The 15035-nt window shown below is 47.1% G+C and overlaps 1 protein-coding gene across 1 annotated transcript in view; it reads left to right on the top strand.

Annotated features, from left to right (window-relative positions):
- YME1L1 (YME1 like 1 ATPase) overlaps positions 1-15035 on the top strand; it is a 478651-nt gene that overhangs the window by 332922 nt on the left and 130694 nt on the right. Inside the window, exons 16-17 of the mRNA XM_078663402.1 lie at positions 787-913; positions 1022-1095. Coding sequence (XP_078519528.1) covers positions 787-913; positions 1022-1095 — 201 coding nt within the window. The remainder of the gene's footprint in view (positions 1-786; positions 914-1021; positions 1096-15035) is intronic.

Here is a 15035-nt window from a genome sequence, read left to right as displayed (position 1 = left end):
TGCTGTTTGTGGATTGTTGGTGGAATTTCTAGTTGAAGTACTGGACATTGTAGCCTGTGGATATAGGCTGCATTATCTGTCCTTAATTCTCTCATAAGTGTCTGTGCAGTTCTGCAGTTTTCGACACCTTAAGAGATTATTTTTGATTGCTCCGGGGTCCACGCAGATGGGCGGGACTATTCACTAGATTATGACTATAACAGAGATACCCCTACTACAGAACTGGAGTGTCCAGGACAGAAACTACTCCTTCTGATCTGTTGCATAAAGCAATCGAGAGTATTAAGACAGCATGTTCACCTCTATTAATTTGGTATTGGCTGGGTTCACATCTAACATTGAGGCAAAACTTAAAATGCTTGTGCATGACCACAGAAGTTGGTGGTCTAACATTATGTGATTACATTATTTCCTCATTCAGTCAGTTAAAAGGCAACATATTACATCCCGTTGTTATTGATACTGAGGGTGAAGAACTAGGGCACATTTTTTCATAAAATGGTGTCCATGTCCGTTAGCTTGACAAAAAAAAGCTTATATTTAATCTTATTTTTGCACGCCCCTCCTTATACTTGGTAATGACTTGTGATTGAAATGCATGAGTAGGTGTGTGCATATTCATCCACAATCACAGTGGATGTCGTTTTAAAATGATTGCATGTGTTGGTTACATCCTCCTTATGGAAAGTTGTAGTGGATCCATATCCAGTGGGAGATTTCCATACCGGAGCTCACTTACAATTTTGATTTGGTAAATGCCAATAGGCTTATGTTTCATTTTTTCAGGTCTCCCTACTTCCTGAAAATGACCGGTGGAGTGAAACCAGAGCCCAGTTGTTGGCACAGATGGATGTGAGCATGGGCGGGAGAGTAGCTGAAGAAATTATATTTGGAAGTGAAAACATCACCACAGGTTTGGTTCATCTGTTTTATTGTCTATTATTCTTCCTTAATTTACCTTCGTTTTTCAGAATCATTATATGCAACTTTGTTTTAATTTCTATCAATGTTTAATTCCTAGGTGCTTCTAGTGACTTTGACAGTGCTACTAAAATTGCTAGAATGATGGTTACCAAATTTGGAATGAGTGAGAAGGTAAGACCATGTATTTACATTCTTCTGTTTCTTTTTTGGCTTCCCTTCTTTCTCACCCATCCGCTTCCTCTCCCATTTCTCCTCTCCACCTTAACCGATCTTCTTCCAGATCCTTTGCCCTTTTCATGACTGTAAAATATATGGATCATTTTATTGTGTACCTTTTCATATATGCGGATTGCTTCCCAATTTGTACCACATCACCATTTTGTGAAGGGCTCTGTTGCATTCAATTGATATGATGAAATGTTCCATTATTATTATTAAGTGAAATTTATAGAAAGCGCAACTAAACCCGTAGGCATCAAGGCGCCGATGATGGTAAACGGTAAGCTCAGAAATCACCTAAGAAGGAAGTTATGGATAGGCTTCTTGGAAAAGCCAGGTCTTGAGGGCTTTACGGAACAAAGTGTGTGAGGAGATCACCTTGAGGTCGCTGGGGAGTGTATTCCAAAGTCTAGGTGCAAGGAAGCGGAAAGACCTTCCGCCCCATCTGGCCTTGACTATACGGGGAACAACTAGCAGGCCGTTGTTGGAGGAGTGGAGTGCTCTATCAGGGGTATAGTAGGCCACCAGAGCGCGAATAGCCTCCGGACCAGATTCATTGAGGGCACGATGGGTAAGACATAAGGCCTTAAAATTAATCCTCGCCTGCATGGGAAGCCAATGCAGACTTTTTCTAATGGTCGTGCCCGAGGATCGTTTGGGGGCATCCACAACAAACCGGGCAGCCGCGTTCTGCATGGTCTGAAGGCGATGGACCAGACAATTGCTAATGCCAAGATAAAGTGCATTGCAATAGTCCAGTCTGGAGGCAATGAGCGCCATTACTACCTGTTTGCGTGACTGAGGGGAGAGATAATGAATAATTTTTCTCAAAATCCTCAGCGCATTGCAACAGGTGGACACGGTCCTGCTGACCTGCTTATCTAGCGAAAGAGTGGTGTCAAGAGTGACCCCAAGATTGCGGGGAGATAGGGACGGCAAGGGGCAAGTGCCAAGTACGGAAGGCCACCAGTCCATGGACCAGATCTCAGTTTTCCCCCAAAAAATGAGGACCTCCGTTTTCTCCCCATTAAGCTTGAGGAAGTTCTCAACCATCCAGCCGGCGACCGCCTCCATGCAGTTTTTAAAATTAAGAGCAGTAATGCTCGCCGATTGAGAAATGGAGCCCATGATCTGCGTATCGTCGGCGTAGGAGAGAACTTCTAGCCCAAAGAATCTTATAAGCCTGGCGAGTGGGGCAACATAGACGTTAAAAAGCGTCGGGCTTAGTGAGGAGCCCTGAGGGACCCCACACTTCACCGCCTTAATAGATGACATATACTCGCCTAGCTTGACCCTTTGCTTCCGTTGGTCAAGTAAGGATGTTAGGAGGCTAAGAGCAGAACCCTTGACTCCAAGCTTACTGAGTCGGCTGGTCAGAATAGTAGGGGACAGGGTGTCGAAAGCAGCCATAAGGTCAAGTAACACCAGCAAGGTGGTCTGACCGGTGTCGACCTTAGAGCGGATGCTGTCGACAACCACTGTGAGCGCCGACTCAGTGCTGTGGGTCCTCCGAAAGCCGTGCTGTGAGGGATCAAGAGAGTTTGAGCTGTCAAGGAAGGCGCTCAAATGGAATTTGAGATAAGCCTCTAGGAGTTTGGCAGGGAGAAGGGAAATGGGACGAAAGTTCTTCAATATGCCAGGGTCCAAAGAGGGTTTTTTCAGCAAAGGCTTGACAGTGGCCATTTTCCAAGAGAGGGGATAAGTCCCCTCTGAAAGGGCCCTGTTCATGACCTCCATCAAAGGGGGCAGAATAGTCTGTCTACAGTCCTTTAGGACCTTTAAGGGGCATGGGTCTAACGGTGACCCGGACTTTAATTTGTCCAGCAGCGAGTTAAGATGTATAGCGGTAATGGGAGGAAACTGAGAAAGGCAATAGGAAGAGGCAGGAGCTTAGTCTTCAACAATAGAAATGGAAGGGATGGCAGCCTGGGAGCTGGAGTTAAGAATTTCTAGGTCAGTGTAAATGTCCGAGATCTTTTCATGAATGAATGTAGAGATCTGGTCACATAATACCTGGGAGGCTGTAATAGGGTCCGGAATCTGAATGATGGAAAGATTATCCACGATCTTAAACAGATCACTAGGAGATTTAAGCGAGGATGTAAGCTTAGTGTAATAGGCCTGTTTTTCTGTGAGGACCGCCGCTTTATAGCCCCTGAGAAGGAACTTATGTTTTTCCTTCTCAACGGGGTCCAGGTGTGTCCTCCAGAGCCTTTCCTGCCTCCTACATCCTTGTCTAAGAGTCCTGAGGGATTCAGAATACCAGGGGGCCGAAGGCCGTTTCCTGGCAGAATAGTGTTGCCGGGCCGGGGCAAGCGAGTTGACAGCCTCCGTCAAAGTATTGGAGAGATCAAGGGCAGCAGCATGAACATCCCTGATAGATCGGAGTTTAAGAGTGGCTAAATAAGGAGTAAGGGAATCGTTGCTGATGTCCCCAAAGTTCCTTCTCAATGCCCACTTGGTGTGATCAGACCGAAAGCCAGTAGAAGAGGGGAAGAAAAAATCAAAGGGGACAGCAAGATGGTCTGACCACGACAAAGCAAAGGGAGTACCAATCTGAAGACGGGGGTCATTACTAAAAACTCCGTCCAGGGTATGCCCAGCTGAATGGGTAGGCCCAGTCACCAACAACGGCAGGCCATAGGAGGATAAAGATTCCAACAGATGGGCCGTATCAGGTGAACTATCATTTTCCAAGTGGAAATTGAAGTCCCCTAGGATGGTTAAGCTGGGGCCATCAATATAGGGCTCCAAGATCTTGAGAAGTTCTAAACTGAACGTAGACCTAGGGCCAGGGGGTCTGTAGACCAATATTCCAGTAAAGGAGATCGTGGGGGAGGGATTGAGGGTAAAATGCATTGCCTGGAGGCGTTCTGATGGAGAGGACCGATGGACGGTCCGGCATTTTATGGAGCTGAGGTACAGTATCCCCAGACCGCCTCCCACTCGACCCACTCTATCCATCCTGGCCAGCTAATACCCCTCGGGAATAGCATTTAACAGGTCCGGTTCAGACGAATCCGAGGCCCATGTTTCAGTGATGAAAGCCCATGTGGGCTTTCTCTGTGAAATGAGATCCCTAAAGGAGATATTATTTTTGACCAATGAGCAGGAGTTAAGAAGAAATCCCGCGTGGCAAACGATAGGCGAAGCAGGTACCCTCGTGGGGGGAGGGCAGAAGTTAACCGTACCCCAGGAATTATATGTGGTGGCTGTATAATTACAACCACATGCATAGGCATTTGCGAGAGTTTCAGGAGTAAGAGAATAATGGCAGGACAGCCTAGAGGGTTTCAGTGCTCACAGGGCAAAGTAAGAGTATAAAGATTCACCTGCGGCAGCGTGCCTGGCCCCTGGCGCCTCCTTGTCGCAGACGGGCAGGACTCTGGCGCGAATGCGGCGCGACCGCTGATCGCGTCCGCTGCGCGGAGTCATGACCAGTTGTTTAAATACTGGCGACTAGAGCGCCGACCCACAAGTCCCCAACCAGAAATGGCCGCTGCTGAATTTCACCGCCCGGGGGCCTCAGCCCTTAATTCGGCCGAGAGCTACCCTGGGTGCGTGAGAAAGGATAATTAAAATTGTAAACGGAGCAGAGTGCAAGTTCTGCGAAGTCCGTGATGCACCAAGGTAATTTTTAAAACGGGGGAAGCGCCACGATAAGATCCGTGAGCGCTGGGAAATATGGGGGGGGAGGAGCGGACACAAAGGGTGAATAACAAGTGCAAAGTAAAAATTAATATTTAAAAAAACGCTATCAGGGACAATGCCTCCCGGCTTCCGTCTCAGGAGATAAACGAGCAGCAATCCCTGCTTCTAAAGTCAAGTGCTTTGATGCATGCTTAAATACGTTGTTAATACTGCAAAACAAAGATCGAAGATATCTGTGTTTATCTTGAGAACATAATACAATCAAATAAAAAACAATTAGGCATATTTTATGAACTGTTCCATCTTAAAATGCATTATATGACAATAGACCATTACTGCTTGCCCATTGTAGATGATGAGAGTAGCCAGGCAAAGTGCAATTTTATTTTGTCACCCATTTTAAAAATGGGATATCGTTGAAGGCAATAGATCACACTGACCCGTGAAGCCTCAGCCTTTAATGACGCAAGCTTGAAATGCCCCAATCAGACCAATATTTTAAGTTAAAAGGATCACTCAAAGACACATGCAGTTTATAAACATATTTAGCCATGGAACTTAAAACATGTTAACCCCATTTCACATGTTCTATTCCCAATGATTTCCTGTGAAAAACATGCTGTGGTTCTACTATACACTACACACCATTTTGATAAAACTCTTAATGGCACTTGGTTTAGCTGCTTTAATCAACAGAGCTAAACCAAGTTTTGGGTCTAGCGATTTCTCTACTATACGTCATCTGTTCAGTAGTTCTAGCCAATGAATAAATTGGAGTCAGGGGTGAGACTGTCATCATTTTTAGACACTAAAGTTAATTTAATCCTAGTGTCCTCTTTTGTGTCTTCCTCGTCTTTGTGCTGGTGGTGTGCTGCCAACCTTCAATCTTTACTGTTCTTTGGGGAAATTTTTTCAAACCCTGTTCAATTCTCTGGTGAGCATGCCATTTGTCAGGAGTTAATTTATTTGTCACCATGGGCTTATAAAAAAAAGTTTCATACACTATGCAACTAGGCAACTGTGGGTTATTCAAAAACAATAAAATTATAGAGTGGGCGCGGAAACTTTTCAGACACTCCTCCGGCACTATTAGATCTGGGTTGAATCCATCATTGTTCTTTTGTTCACTTCACCAGCCCAGTTCACACTCAGCCATATGTAAATCAGTGGACCTTGTTCCTCATGGGAACAGTCCAGCCCGAACTGCAAAGCCAGGTCTTTCCTGGACCGGAAACGAGCATCCTGGGACCGGTTTCAAGGTAACACCTCATCAGCCAGGCCAGCTTGAATCCAGTGGCAAAGTGAGCAAGAGACCCAAGCCCGAGCATACCCTGCCAACTCAGAGCGAGCGAAGCAAACACAATAAGATGATAGACGAAGCTCTGAAAGATTTCAGACACTCACCCTCAGTCACTATTAGTTCTGGGTTGAATCCATCATTGTTCTTTTGTTCACTTCACCACCCCAGTTCAGACCCAGCCATTTGTAAATCAGTCTTGACTCTGTTCATCATTGGAACAGTCCAGCCCGAACTGCCAAGCCAGGTCTTCCCTGGACCGGAAACTAGCATCCTGGGACCGGTTTCGGGGTAACATCCCTCATCAGCCAGGCTAGCTTAAATCCAGTGGCAAAGTGAGCAAGGGACCCACATCTGGGCATAACTCCCAGCATCGGTTATTTCCATCATTGAATTTTCGTTGCTATCGATGAATAGTATAACATTTGATATGTTTAATCTTGGAACTCATGTTTAAACATGTAATATTTTTATTTAAAAAATAATTATTTAAAGAAAGTATGCCTCACGAGAGAGACTTTCAATCTTGTAGGGTTTAAATAATACCCATCTGAGTTAGTTTACACTTCTGTAAATTACATTAGACCGAGAACACCACTCCAAAATGTAAGAAAACAAAAATAAAATCAGGGAAAGGTGATCAGAGACATAGGTTCAGGCCTCCTTAAAGCTCCACAGTCTCAGAATGTTTTCAGCTCATTGAACAAGGCTCCTTTTACACCTGTTTTTAGACCATAGCCCAATAGCAACTCATTTCTGTTGAATTCTTTTAACCCTAATGACTCTACACATAGTTGTGTTTGTCAGAATTCCAACCTGTTGCCACCGTGGAGACTCTTAAGACCACTAAGTAGAACTATCCTAATGACCCTCGGCCAGCCTGCATCTTACATCCAGCACTGGCCATTTCCAGTCTGACTAGAAATGGGCTGCTGTTCCACTTCCTAAAAAGCAAAATGCAGACCGATTTCCTTCCTATCCTAGCTGCCTCAACTGCCTAGTCTCTCTACGCCCTGGTGCAAGCAGGTTTAAGGGAATTCCGGGGCACCGAAGTGTGTTGATAGTAAATATGTGTTGAAAATAAGATATGATGAATTCTGGATGAGTTGCTGCTCTAATCCTTCTACATCTCTCCCCAGCTTTTGGCACGGTTTGTCTTGACACATTAGCTGAGTATTTCCAGATGTGGGTTATAGGAAAGGCTCTTGACTGAATACATTCTTTTACAGATTGTATTGAACTGGTCCGATTGCCTCCGTCCTAAACCTCAGCAACTTACATTTTCAGCAGACTCCCTCAGGGCCCCTAATCGAGTCCTACTCTGTTTAGTCCTTGTATAACATAATTCACAGAGATTATTAGATGCTTCCAGTTTTCCTGTGTGTGCTATTGTGATTATATGCAGTAAATAATTGTAATAATTGGATTAGACTGAAACTCAGATATGGCCTTTAACAAATTTCAATCAGGACTCACAGTGGTAGCTACTTGGATGTTCAAAAACTACCTGAAATTACATTTGGACAAAATAGAGGTATTGTTCCTGAGTGGTATCCATTGATCAAGTATTCATGCTGGTGGCCAGCCACATCTGAAATGAAATTCTGACAAAAGTAAGGTAGTGGTCTTGGGTGACATTTCTTGATCTGGTCTTCAGGCAGGTGGCCGGACACCATGGACTACTGTACGCCTCACCCCTTTTCAGAACAGTTAGGAACCGAGAGGTGACATTTGATGTATATTTATCTTTTAAAACTCAGACTGCCATGGTGTCCACAGCATGCTTTCTCCACCTCAGAGGTTTGAGGAAAAATGTGTTTACCTGTTTTGCAGGAGTATGGATCCATTGTGACACTCCTCATAGAACTCCTCTCTGACAAGATGCCCAAGAAATTTAACTAGACAGTTGGCTGTCAAAAGTCTTTTAAACACCCTAAAAGAGGCAATGTGCTCCGCACCTAATCTCCTGCAGTTCATTGGGAAGACTGATGCCAATGATCTAGGGATAGGAGCAGTTCTATCCCAGACCAACGATGATGGCCAAGGCCAACCAGTTGCTTTCATAAGCAGGAGACTACTCCCCAGGGAACAGTGTTTGAGTGCCATTGAGATGGGGGGCCTTTGCTGTGGTCTGATCCCTGAAGAAGCTTAGACCATACCGGTTTGTGCTCAGTTCATAGTTCAAACCGACCAAAGACCTCTCAGATGGCTAATGCAAATGAAAGGTGTAAACCCAAAACCTTTGTGGTGGTCCATGCCAATGCAGATGGCCTTTCCAGATCTTTCCACTTGCACAATGAAGACTCTCTTAGGAAAGGTTAGTCTCATCCTCTGTCGTTTGGGAGGGTGTAGGAAAGTGCACACCTCACACTTTTTGCATGACACTTGATGCACTTTGACTTAATGTGCCCTGGGTTCCTGCCAATCACGTTCCCAGGGCATGTGTTCTTTACCAAAACTGTACCTTTGTACCCACAATTGGCACGTCCCTGGCCACAGGTAAGCCCCTTGTTAAAGGTATCAAGGGCACCAAGGGCATTGTAAGTATGGAAGGCCTCTAAGGACTGCAGAACCTATTGTCACCCTTAGAGGCCCTGCACCTTAACACCCACACACTGCCATTGCAGGCTGCGCGTTTGGTGCAGAGAAAAGTGAAGTCAACATGGCGCACTTCCCTGTGTGTCAAGCCTGCAACCTACTGCCTGTTTCCTAGGCAAGTCACCCCTCTAGCGGTGCGCACTAGCCCACAGGTGAGGGTACAGTTGCATGAGCACTGTTCCCCTACAGTGTCTAATTCCATTCTTGGACATCGTAAGTGCAGTGAAGCCATAAAGAGTATATGGTCTGGGTTGGTCATCACAAACTTCTCCGCTCCATAATGGCTTTACCGAAACCTGTGAAGTTTGGTAGCAAACTTCTCAGGACATTAAACCCACACTGATGCCAGTGTGGGATTTAATGTAAAATGCGCTCAGTGGGCATCTTAGAGATGCCCCCTTAAAAATAACCACCCCTGATGTGCTTCCTGAATGGCTGCCTGCCTTTTGCCATCACCAGACAGGTTTCTGGACCCCTGGGTAGAGGGCCTCCGCTCTCTGGGTCCAGAATCAAAGCCCATCCTGGGTAGAGATTCTTCCCTCAGAATGGGATGGGTTTACAAAGGGGAAGCTTCAAAGGCTCGCCACCTTTGTTGGCTCACCCTGCCTTTTGCTGCCCCCAGCAACTAGCTCCGACCAGTTCTGACCCCCCAACTTTGGGTGGGAGAATCGGCGGGAAAACAAAGTTATGAAGAGATGTGTGGCTCCCTTTACCAATCCCACCCCTCAGGTGGGGGAGGAGAGGTGAAGCACACTTCTGTAGTAGGGCATCTCTGTGTATAGTCATAATCATGTGAATAGTCCCGCCCATGTGCGTGGACCCTGTAGCAATCAAAATAGTCTCCTAAGTTGTCCTCTTCTGCAGTCCTGCATAGAAACTTAAGAGAAAATCAAAGACCAACAAGCATTTGCAATGCAATAGGTCTCGCATTATTTAAGTTTGAGCTATTATTATTGTAAATGGCAATGTTTTTTGCTTTATGCTATAGTTTTTTTATGTACATAAAAAGCTACATATAAAGTATTTGTTGTTAAAATTATTTATGCAGTATTTAAATTTGTTTGCATAAAAGATTACAAGAATATCTTAGCAAAAAAGTTAAACTTTTTAATGGTAATTGACTAAATGTCCATTTGTACATTTTAATTTCAAATAGGTAAGTGTAAACATCACAAATATATTGTGCAAACAGTGCAAAATATTTTAGCCATAAATATTTTTGTTTTACGAGGTAGTTTGTAAGAAAATGATTGTAAAAGGCAAACACTGTAATTAAAATGTAACATATAACAGTACAGTTATGGCTAGTAAACATACATTAGTAGTATAGTATAATTGTAAACAAGATGTAAATAAGACTACAGAAATTAGCATGAATTATCACTTTAATATCAACTTTACAAACATTTTGAAAACACGATCACAGCTGGTAATCATGCATTGGCTTGTTATTACAAGCATTTCATTTTAATAAATATTTCTGATTCCCAAAAACAAATATGACAGTCTCTCAAAATAATGGCTTTTCAGTTTTAGTTGTATCTTTGATCTCCATGTCATCAAGTACTCATGAATATTACTGCCCCATGGACAGAGTCTGGCTTTACATGTCTACATATCAACATCCAATTCCATGAACACCCATCGCATGCCAGGGATGACCATCACCGCTGGTGAAGAGAAGCACAATTGGGTCAAGAATGCCCACAATACGTTGTGGTCCCATTATACCAGGGATGGGCTCAATAATGCCAAAGATGCCAACATCATGCCAAGCATTGCTAGACTAAAAGTGGGAATAATTCTAACAGGGACACCACCAATAAATTAAGAAGGAACACCATTACGCTAAGGCAAGCATTACCGCCTTCGGGTAAAGTCCGCGCTATATAAAAATGCATAAATACATGAATAAAGAAATACCGCCTTCGGGTAAAGTCCGCGCTATATAAAAATGCATAAATACATAAATAAATAAATACCGCCTTCGGGTAAAGTCTGCGCTATATAAAAATGCATAATTAAATAAATAAATACATACCGCAAAACATCCTCGTTACTCTGCCGGCCTGCGACCAGGAAGTCAGGCAGGCCGGCGCGACACCCGGAAACAGGAAGTAGGAGGGCGGGAGCCTACCCCGCCTCCCACGGAAGAGCCGCGATTGGAGCCGTGTTGGGAGCAGGGAGCACCGGAGCAGGCAGGAGCCTACCCTGCGCCCCGGTGCCGAAGGAGGGAAGAAGAGTCCTGCTGCCGGGCCTTGCAGCTGAGGAGAGGAAGCCGGTGAGTGCGTTGCTGAGCGGCGGGCGGGCGGAGGGAGAGGAGCATGTAGGCGCGGGGGGGGGGGGCGGCCTGTGTATGTGTGTGTATGTGTGTGCGTGCGTGTGTGTATGTGTCTTGGAGTGCGTGTGTGTGACTGTGGGGGAGGGGGTGTGTGTGTGAGCGAGTGTCTGTCTGCGACGTGTGTGTGTGTGTGTGTCTGTGTCTGTGTGCATGCATGCATGCGCGGTAGGCTGGGAGGGCGGCGCATGCGCAGTAGGCTGGGAGGGCGGCGCAGGACGGAACGTGCGCGTTCGCGCAGCCAAATCCGACTGCTAAAAATCGTGCCAGTTTTGTGTCCCTCATTCCCCGGCATCAGCCGACTATAAGTCTCCGTCCCTGTTCCAGGGCGAGACCTAATAATGCAGCCTGAAATTAACAAGGCTACACTGGCCAGCACTTCATCCTGCAGTGAAAAAGGATAGCCAAATAATATTGAAGTTTACACATTTTGCTAAGTTTCACACATAGAGAAACTCCTTTCTCTATGTGTAGCGGCCTTTCTTAGGAAGGCCGCTACAGGAGCTAGCATCTTCGTAAAGATCCCTGGTGCCGACCTGAGGTCGAAGGGGTGGACCTTGAATTGAAAGTGGCTCTTGGCTATGTGAAGGGAAGGAACTTCTGGTGCAATGGATGGATGGGAACATGAAAATACGCATCTTCCAGGTCCAAAGTGTCCATGAAATCTCCTGAATTTAAAAGTTGAGTATGTCCTGCACTCGGAGTCAGGTAGGTCGAAGCATAAGAAGAAGTCGAAGAAGCATAGTCGCTTTCACATTATCGTCAGTCGGCGGACGAGGTGCGCGGGCGATGCCACTCCCGCCCCTCCGCACGTGGAGCTTGAAGGGTCGACTCCGAGCTTCCCTCCCTTTCCGGGACCCGGAGCGACCCCCGCCCAGCTTCGTATGCTCTACGAGATGCTGCATACCACCTTTGGGCGGACCGACCCCGCCGGCGCGCCTCCAGGCTTCTCGGACTCGGTTTGGGGCCTAGGTCTTAGCTGCCGGCGCCACAGGTGCCCCTTGGATCCTACGACACCCCTAACATGCCCGACGGCCCCCCCGGCCAGCGTCGACCCCAGCCTCTTTCCTGACGTGACACGGCACCGGATCCGGTGCTAGGTGGGGTTTTCGTGCCCCTGTTCACTTCTGAGGCCCCTTTCCAACCACAGTGGCAACCAGAGGAAGATGAGGAGGACTGGGAGGGGTCAGGTGACCCTTTAACTGACCAGCTTGGTTCTAAACAGGACTGGAGAGAGGAACTGGGGGATGCCAGTGGTCTTGACACTTCACCCGACCTTGGCATGTTGTCTCCTCCTACCATGGCTACGGACGAGGAACGTCATAAGCTTTGATGTTGCGTAGAGCGGCCGAGGCTCTCAACCTCTAGCTTCCTACGGTGGCAGTCAGGGCTACCCTCCTGATTGGGGTGCTTCAACCTGCTGCGAGCTCTTCAGAGCCCCAGCTTCCGTTTAATGAGGCCCTCACTGACATCCTTATGGGCACCTGGTCCAGGCCCAACACAGGGGGCTCCCGTGGACAGGATGATCGCCCGACCCTACTGCCTGGTTCCGGGCGACCCCACTTTCCTCTCCCAGCACCCCACTCTGTAGAGCTTGGTGGTCCAAGCCTCCACCTCCAAAAGCGCCTTCCTTACCGATCCACTGCAAAGGTAATCCAAGAAGCTGGACAATCTTGGGAAGAAAAGGTTCTCTTCTGCCAGCTTAGGGCTGCGGTCCGTAAACACTGCATGCCTCTTGGGCCATTATTCGCACTCAGTGTGGGATACAGTGGCGCAAGTGCTGCCTCAGTGTCCGGAGGAGGCCCCGACAGTGCTCTCTCAGGCTGTCGCTGCCGGGAGAGTTGCAGCAAAGTTAACGATTCGTTGTGGGTTGGACATCGCCGACTCTCTGGGCAGGACTATTTCAACGTCAGTAGCTGTTCATCGCTATGCCTGGATGAGGTCCACTGGCTTTTCAGGGGATGTCCAGAACACCTTGATGGACATGCCCATTGATGGCCGTCGCCTCTTTGGTGACAAAGCATGCAACGCCCTAGAGCGCTTCAAGGGCTCATGGGCTACAGCCAAGTCCTTGGGCCTCTCCTCCTGTCCGGTGCAGTCTGCTTTTTGCCCCTTTCGTGGCTACGGAAGGGGTGCCCCGCGACGTCCCACCCAGGGCCACAGGCCGCAGCAAGTTACCCAACCTTCATGCGGCCAGGGAAGTGTGAACCAGTGTCGTGGTTCAGGGGGCCTACAGGCGGGCCAGTCCACCAACCTTTGCAGCAGTCTCCAAGCCTTCCAAGTCCGACCTTTAAGGCCTATCAAACGCACGTGGGGGCAGGATTCACCATCACCTCCCGCACTGACGCACCATCACTTCGTACAGGTGGATTTTGCAGATTGTCCAAAGAGGCTCCTCCCTCCCCTTTGAGACTGCCCCTCCAGGCATGCCACCTCATTACCACCGCATGTCGGAGGATCATCTGGCACTTCAGCAGGAAGTTACGGCTCTCTTGGCCAAGGGAGCCATCAAGTGCGTTCCTGTCCCAGAAGTAGGTTGTGGTTGCTACTCCCACTACTTTCTGGTTCCCAAGAAGGACAAGGGCCTGGGTCCTATCTTGGATCTCAGGGAGGTCAATCGCTTCCTCCAGAAGGAGAAAATCAAAATGTTGACGCTTGTTCAGGTCCTGTCTGCCCTCGACCCGCAAGACTGGATGGTAGTGTTGGGCTTGCAGGATGCTTATTTTCACCTGCCCGTCCTGCCGGCCCACCGGCGTTACCTGCGGTTCACGTTAGGCCACGAGCATTTTCAATTTGCCGTGCTCCCCTTTGGCCTTACCAGCGCCCCTTGGGTGTTCTCGAAAGTGATGGCGGTGGTCGCAGCTCAGAGGAGCTTCTGAAAGGGAATCCGGTGCGACTTCGCCACACTGATGAAGAACCCCAGCAGATGCAGAAGGTCTGCCATAGTCTGGAGGATGGGGATCGACTGCCTGGGGCGAGCTTGCCTTCAACAGCCAGTCGTCTAGATAGGACAAGTGAGCACAGACCTCACTCTTCCCCTATCTCTTCCTCTACAGCACTCTTTGCTGGGGTACCTATTCAGGAGATCTGCAGGGCAGCGACCTGGGAAAGTATCCATACCTTCACCAGACATTACTGCTTGGATTCTTCGACACGCAGCGACGCTGCAGTGGGCCAAACAGTCCTGAGGATCCTGTTTCAGTAAGCAGTGAGCTTTCCCTCTCATCCCTCCCTTTTTCTTCATAAGTTACTCACACATTTTTTTATACAGTTTATTGCTTTTGACTATTTGTGTATGCATACTTGGGTATGTTACTTGCATATAAACTTTGGTGATATTTTTGTTTCCCTATTACTTCTTTAAATTTTGGTGTGTTAGATTTTACAGTCTTCAAGTTTAGGGGAAAAAAGGGAGAAAAGTCTGAATTGCCGAGAGGTGTATTCTTTTCCTTTTCTCCAATCTGGTTTGGGCATTGTTAATAATTGTATAAGATAACAAAAACAAAAAATGTGCTCACGACTGCTAGCTACTCTGATTCAAGCATGGGAATCTATGAAAGTTCCAATACTGGAGTAAGATAACAAGTTACTTACCTGTAATTTTAGTTCTCCAGTATTGGAAACTTTCATAGATTCACATGCGACCCACCCTCCTCCCCTGGGAAAGCTCGACCTTCTGCATCTTTGTGGTTATCCTGTGGCACTACGGCTACGAAAATCTGAAGTTCTGAGGTTCGCTCAGGAGGGTTCTTGAGGGTGAGGCTATCCTGTGGCACTACGGATACCAAAATCTGAAGTTCTGAGGTTCGCTCAGGAGGGTTCTTGAGGGTGAGGCTATCCTGTGGCACTACGGCTACGAAAATCTGAAGTTCTGAGGTTCGCTCAGGAGGGTTCTTGAGGGTGAGGCTAATCTGATTGGTTGTTGATTGTATTTGGTCTTTTACAAAAAGAGGTGGATATGTTACAAAACTAAAATGGGCCTAGGCCAGTTTCTAGTTTGTATTGGCT

Source organism: Lissotriton helveticus, chromosome 10, assembly GCF_964261635.1.
Source record: "Lissotriton helveticus chromosome 10, aLisHel1.1, whole genome shotgun sequence".
NCBI classification, from domain to species: Eukaryota; Metazoa; Chordata; class Amphibia; order Caudata; family Salamandridae; genus Lissotriton; species Lissotriton helveticus.
The sequence above is the reverse complement of the archived record's forward strand: the minus strand, read 5'-3'. Positions and strand labels throughout refer to the sequence as shown.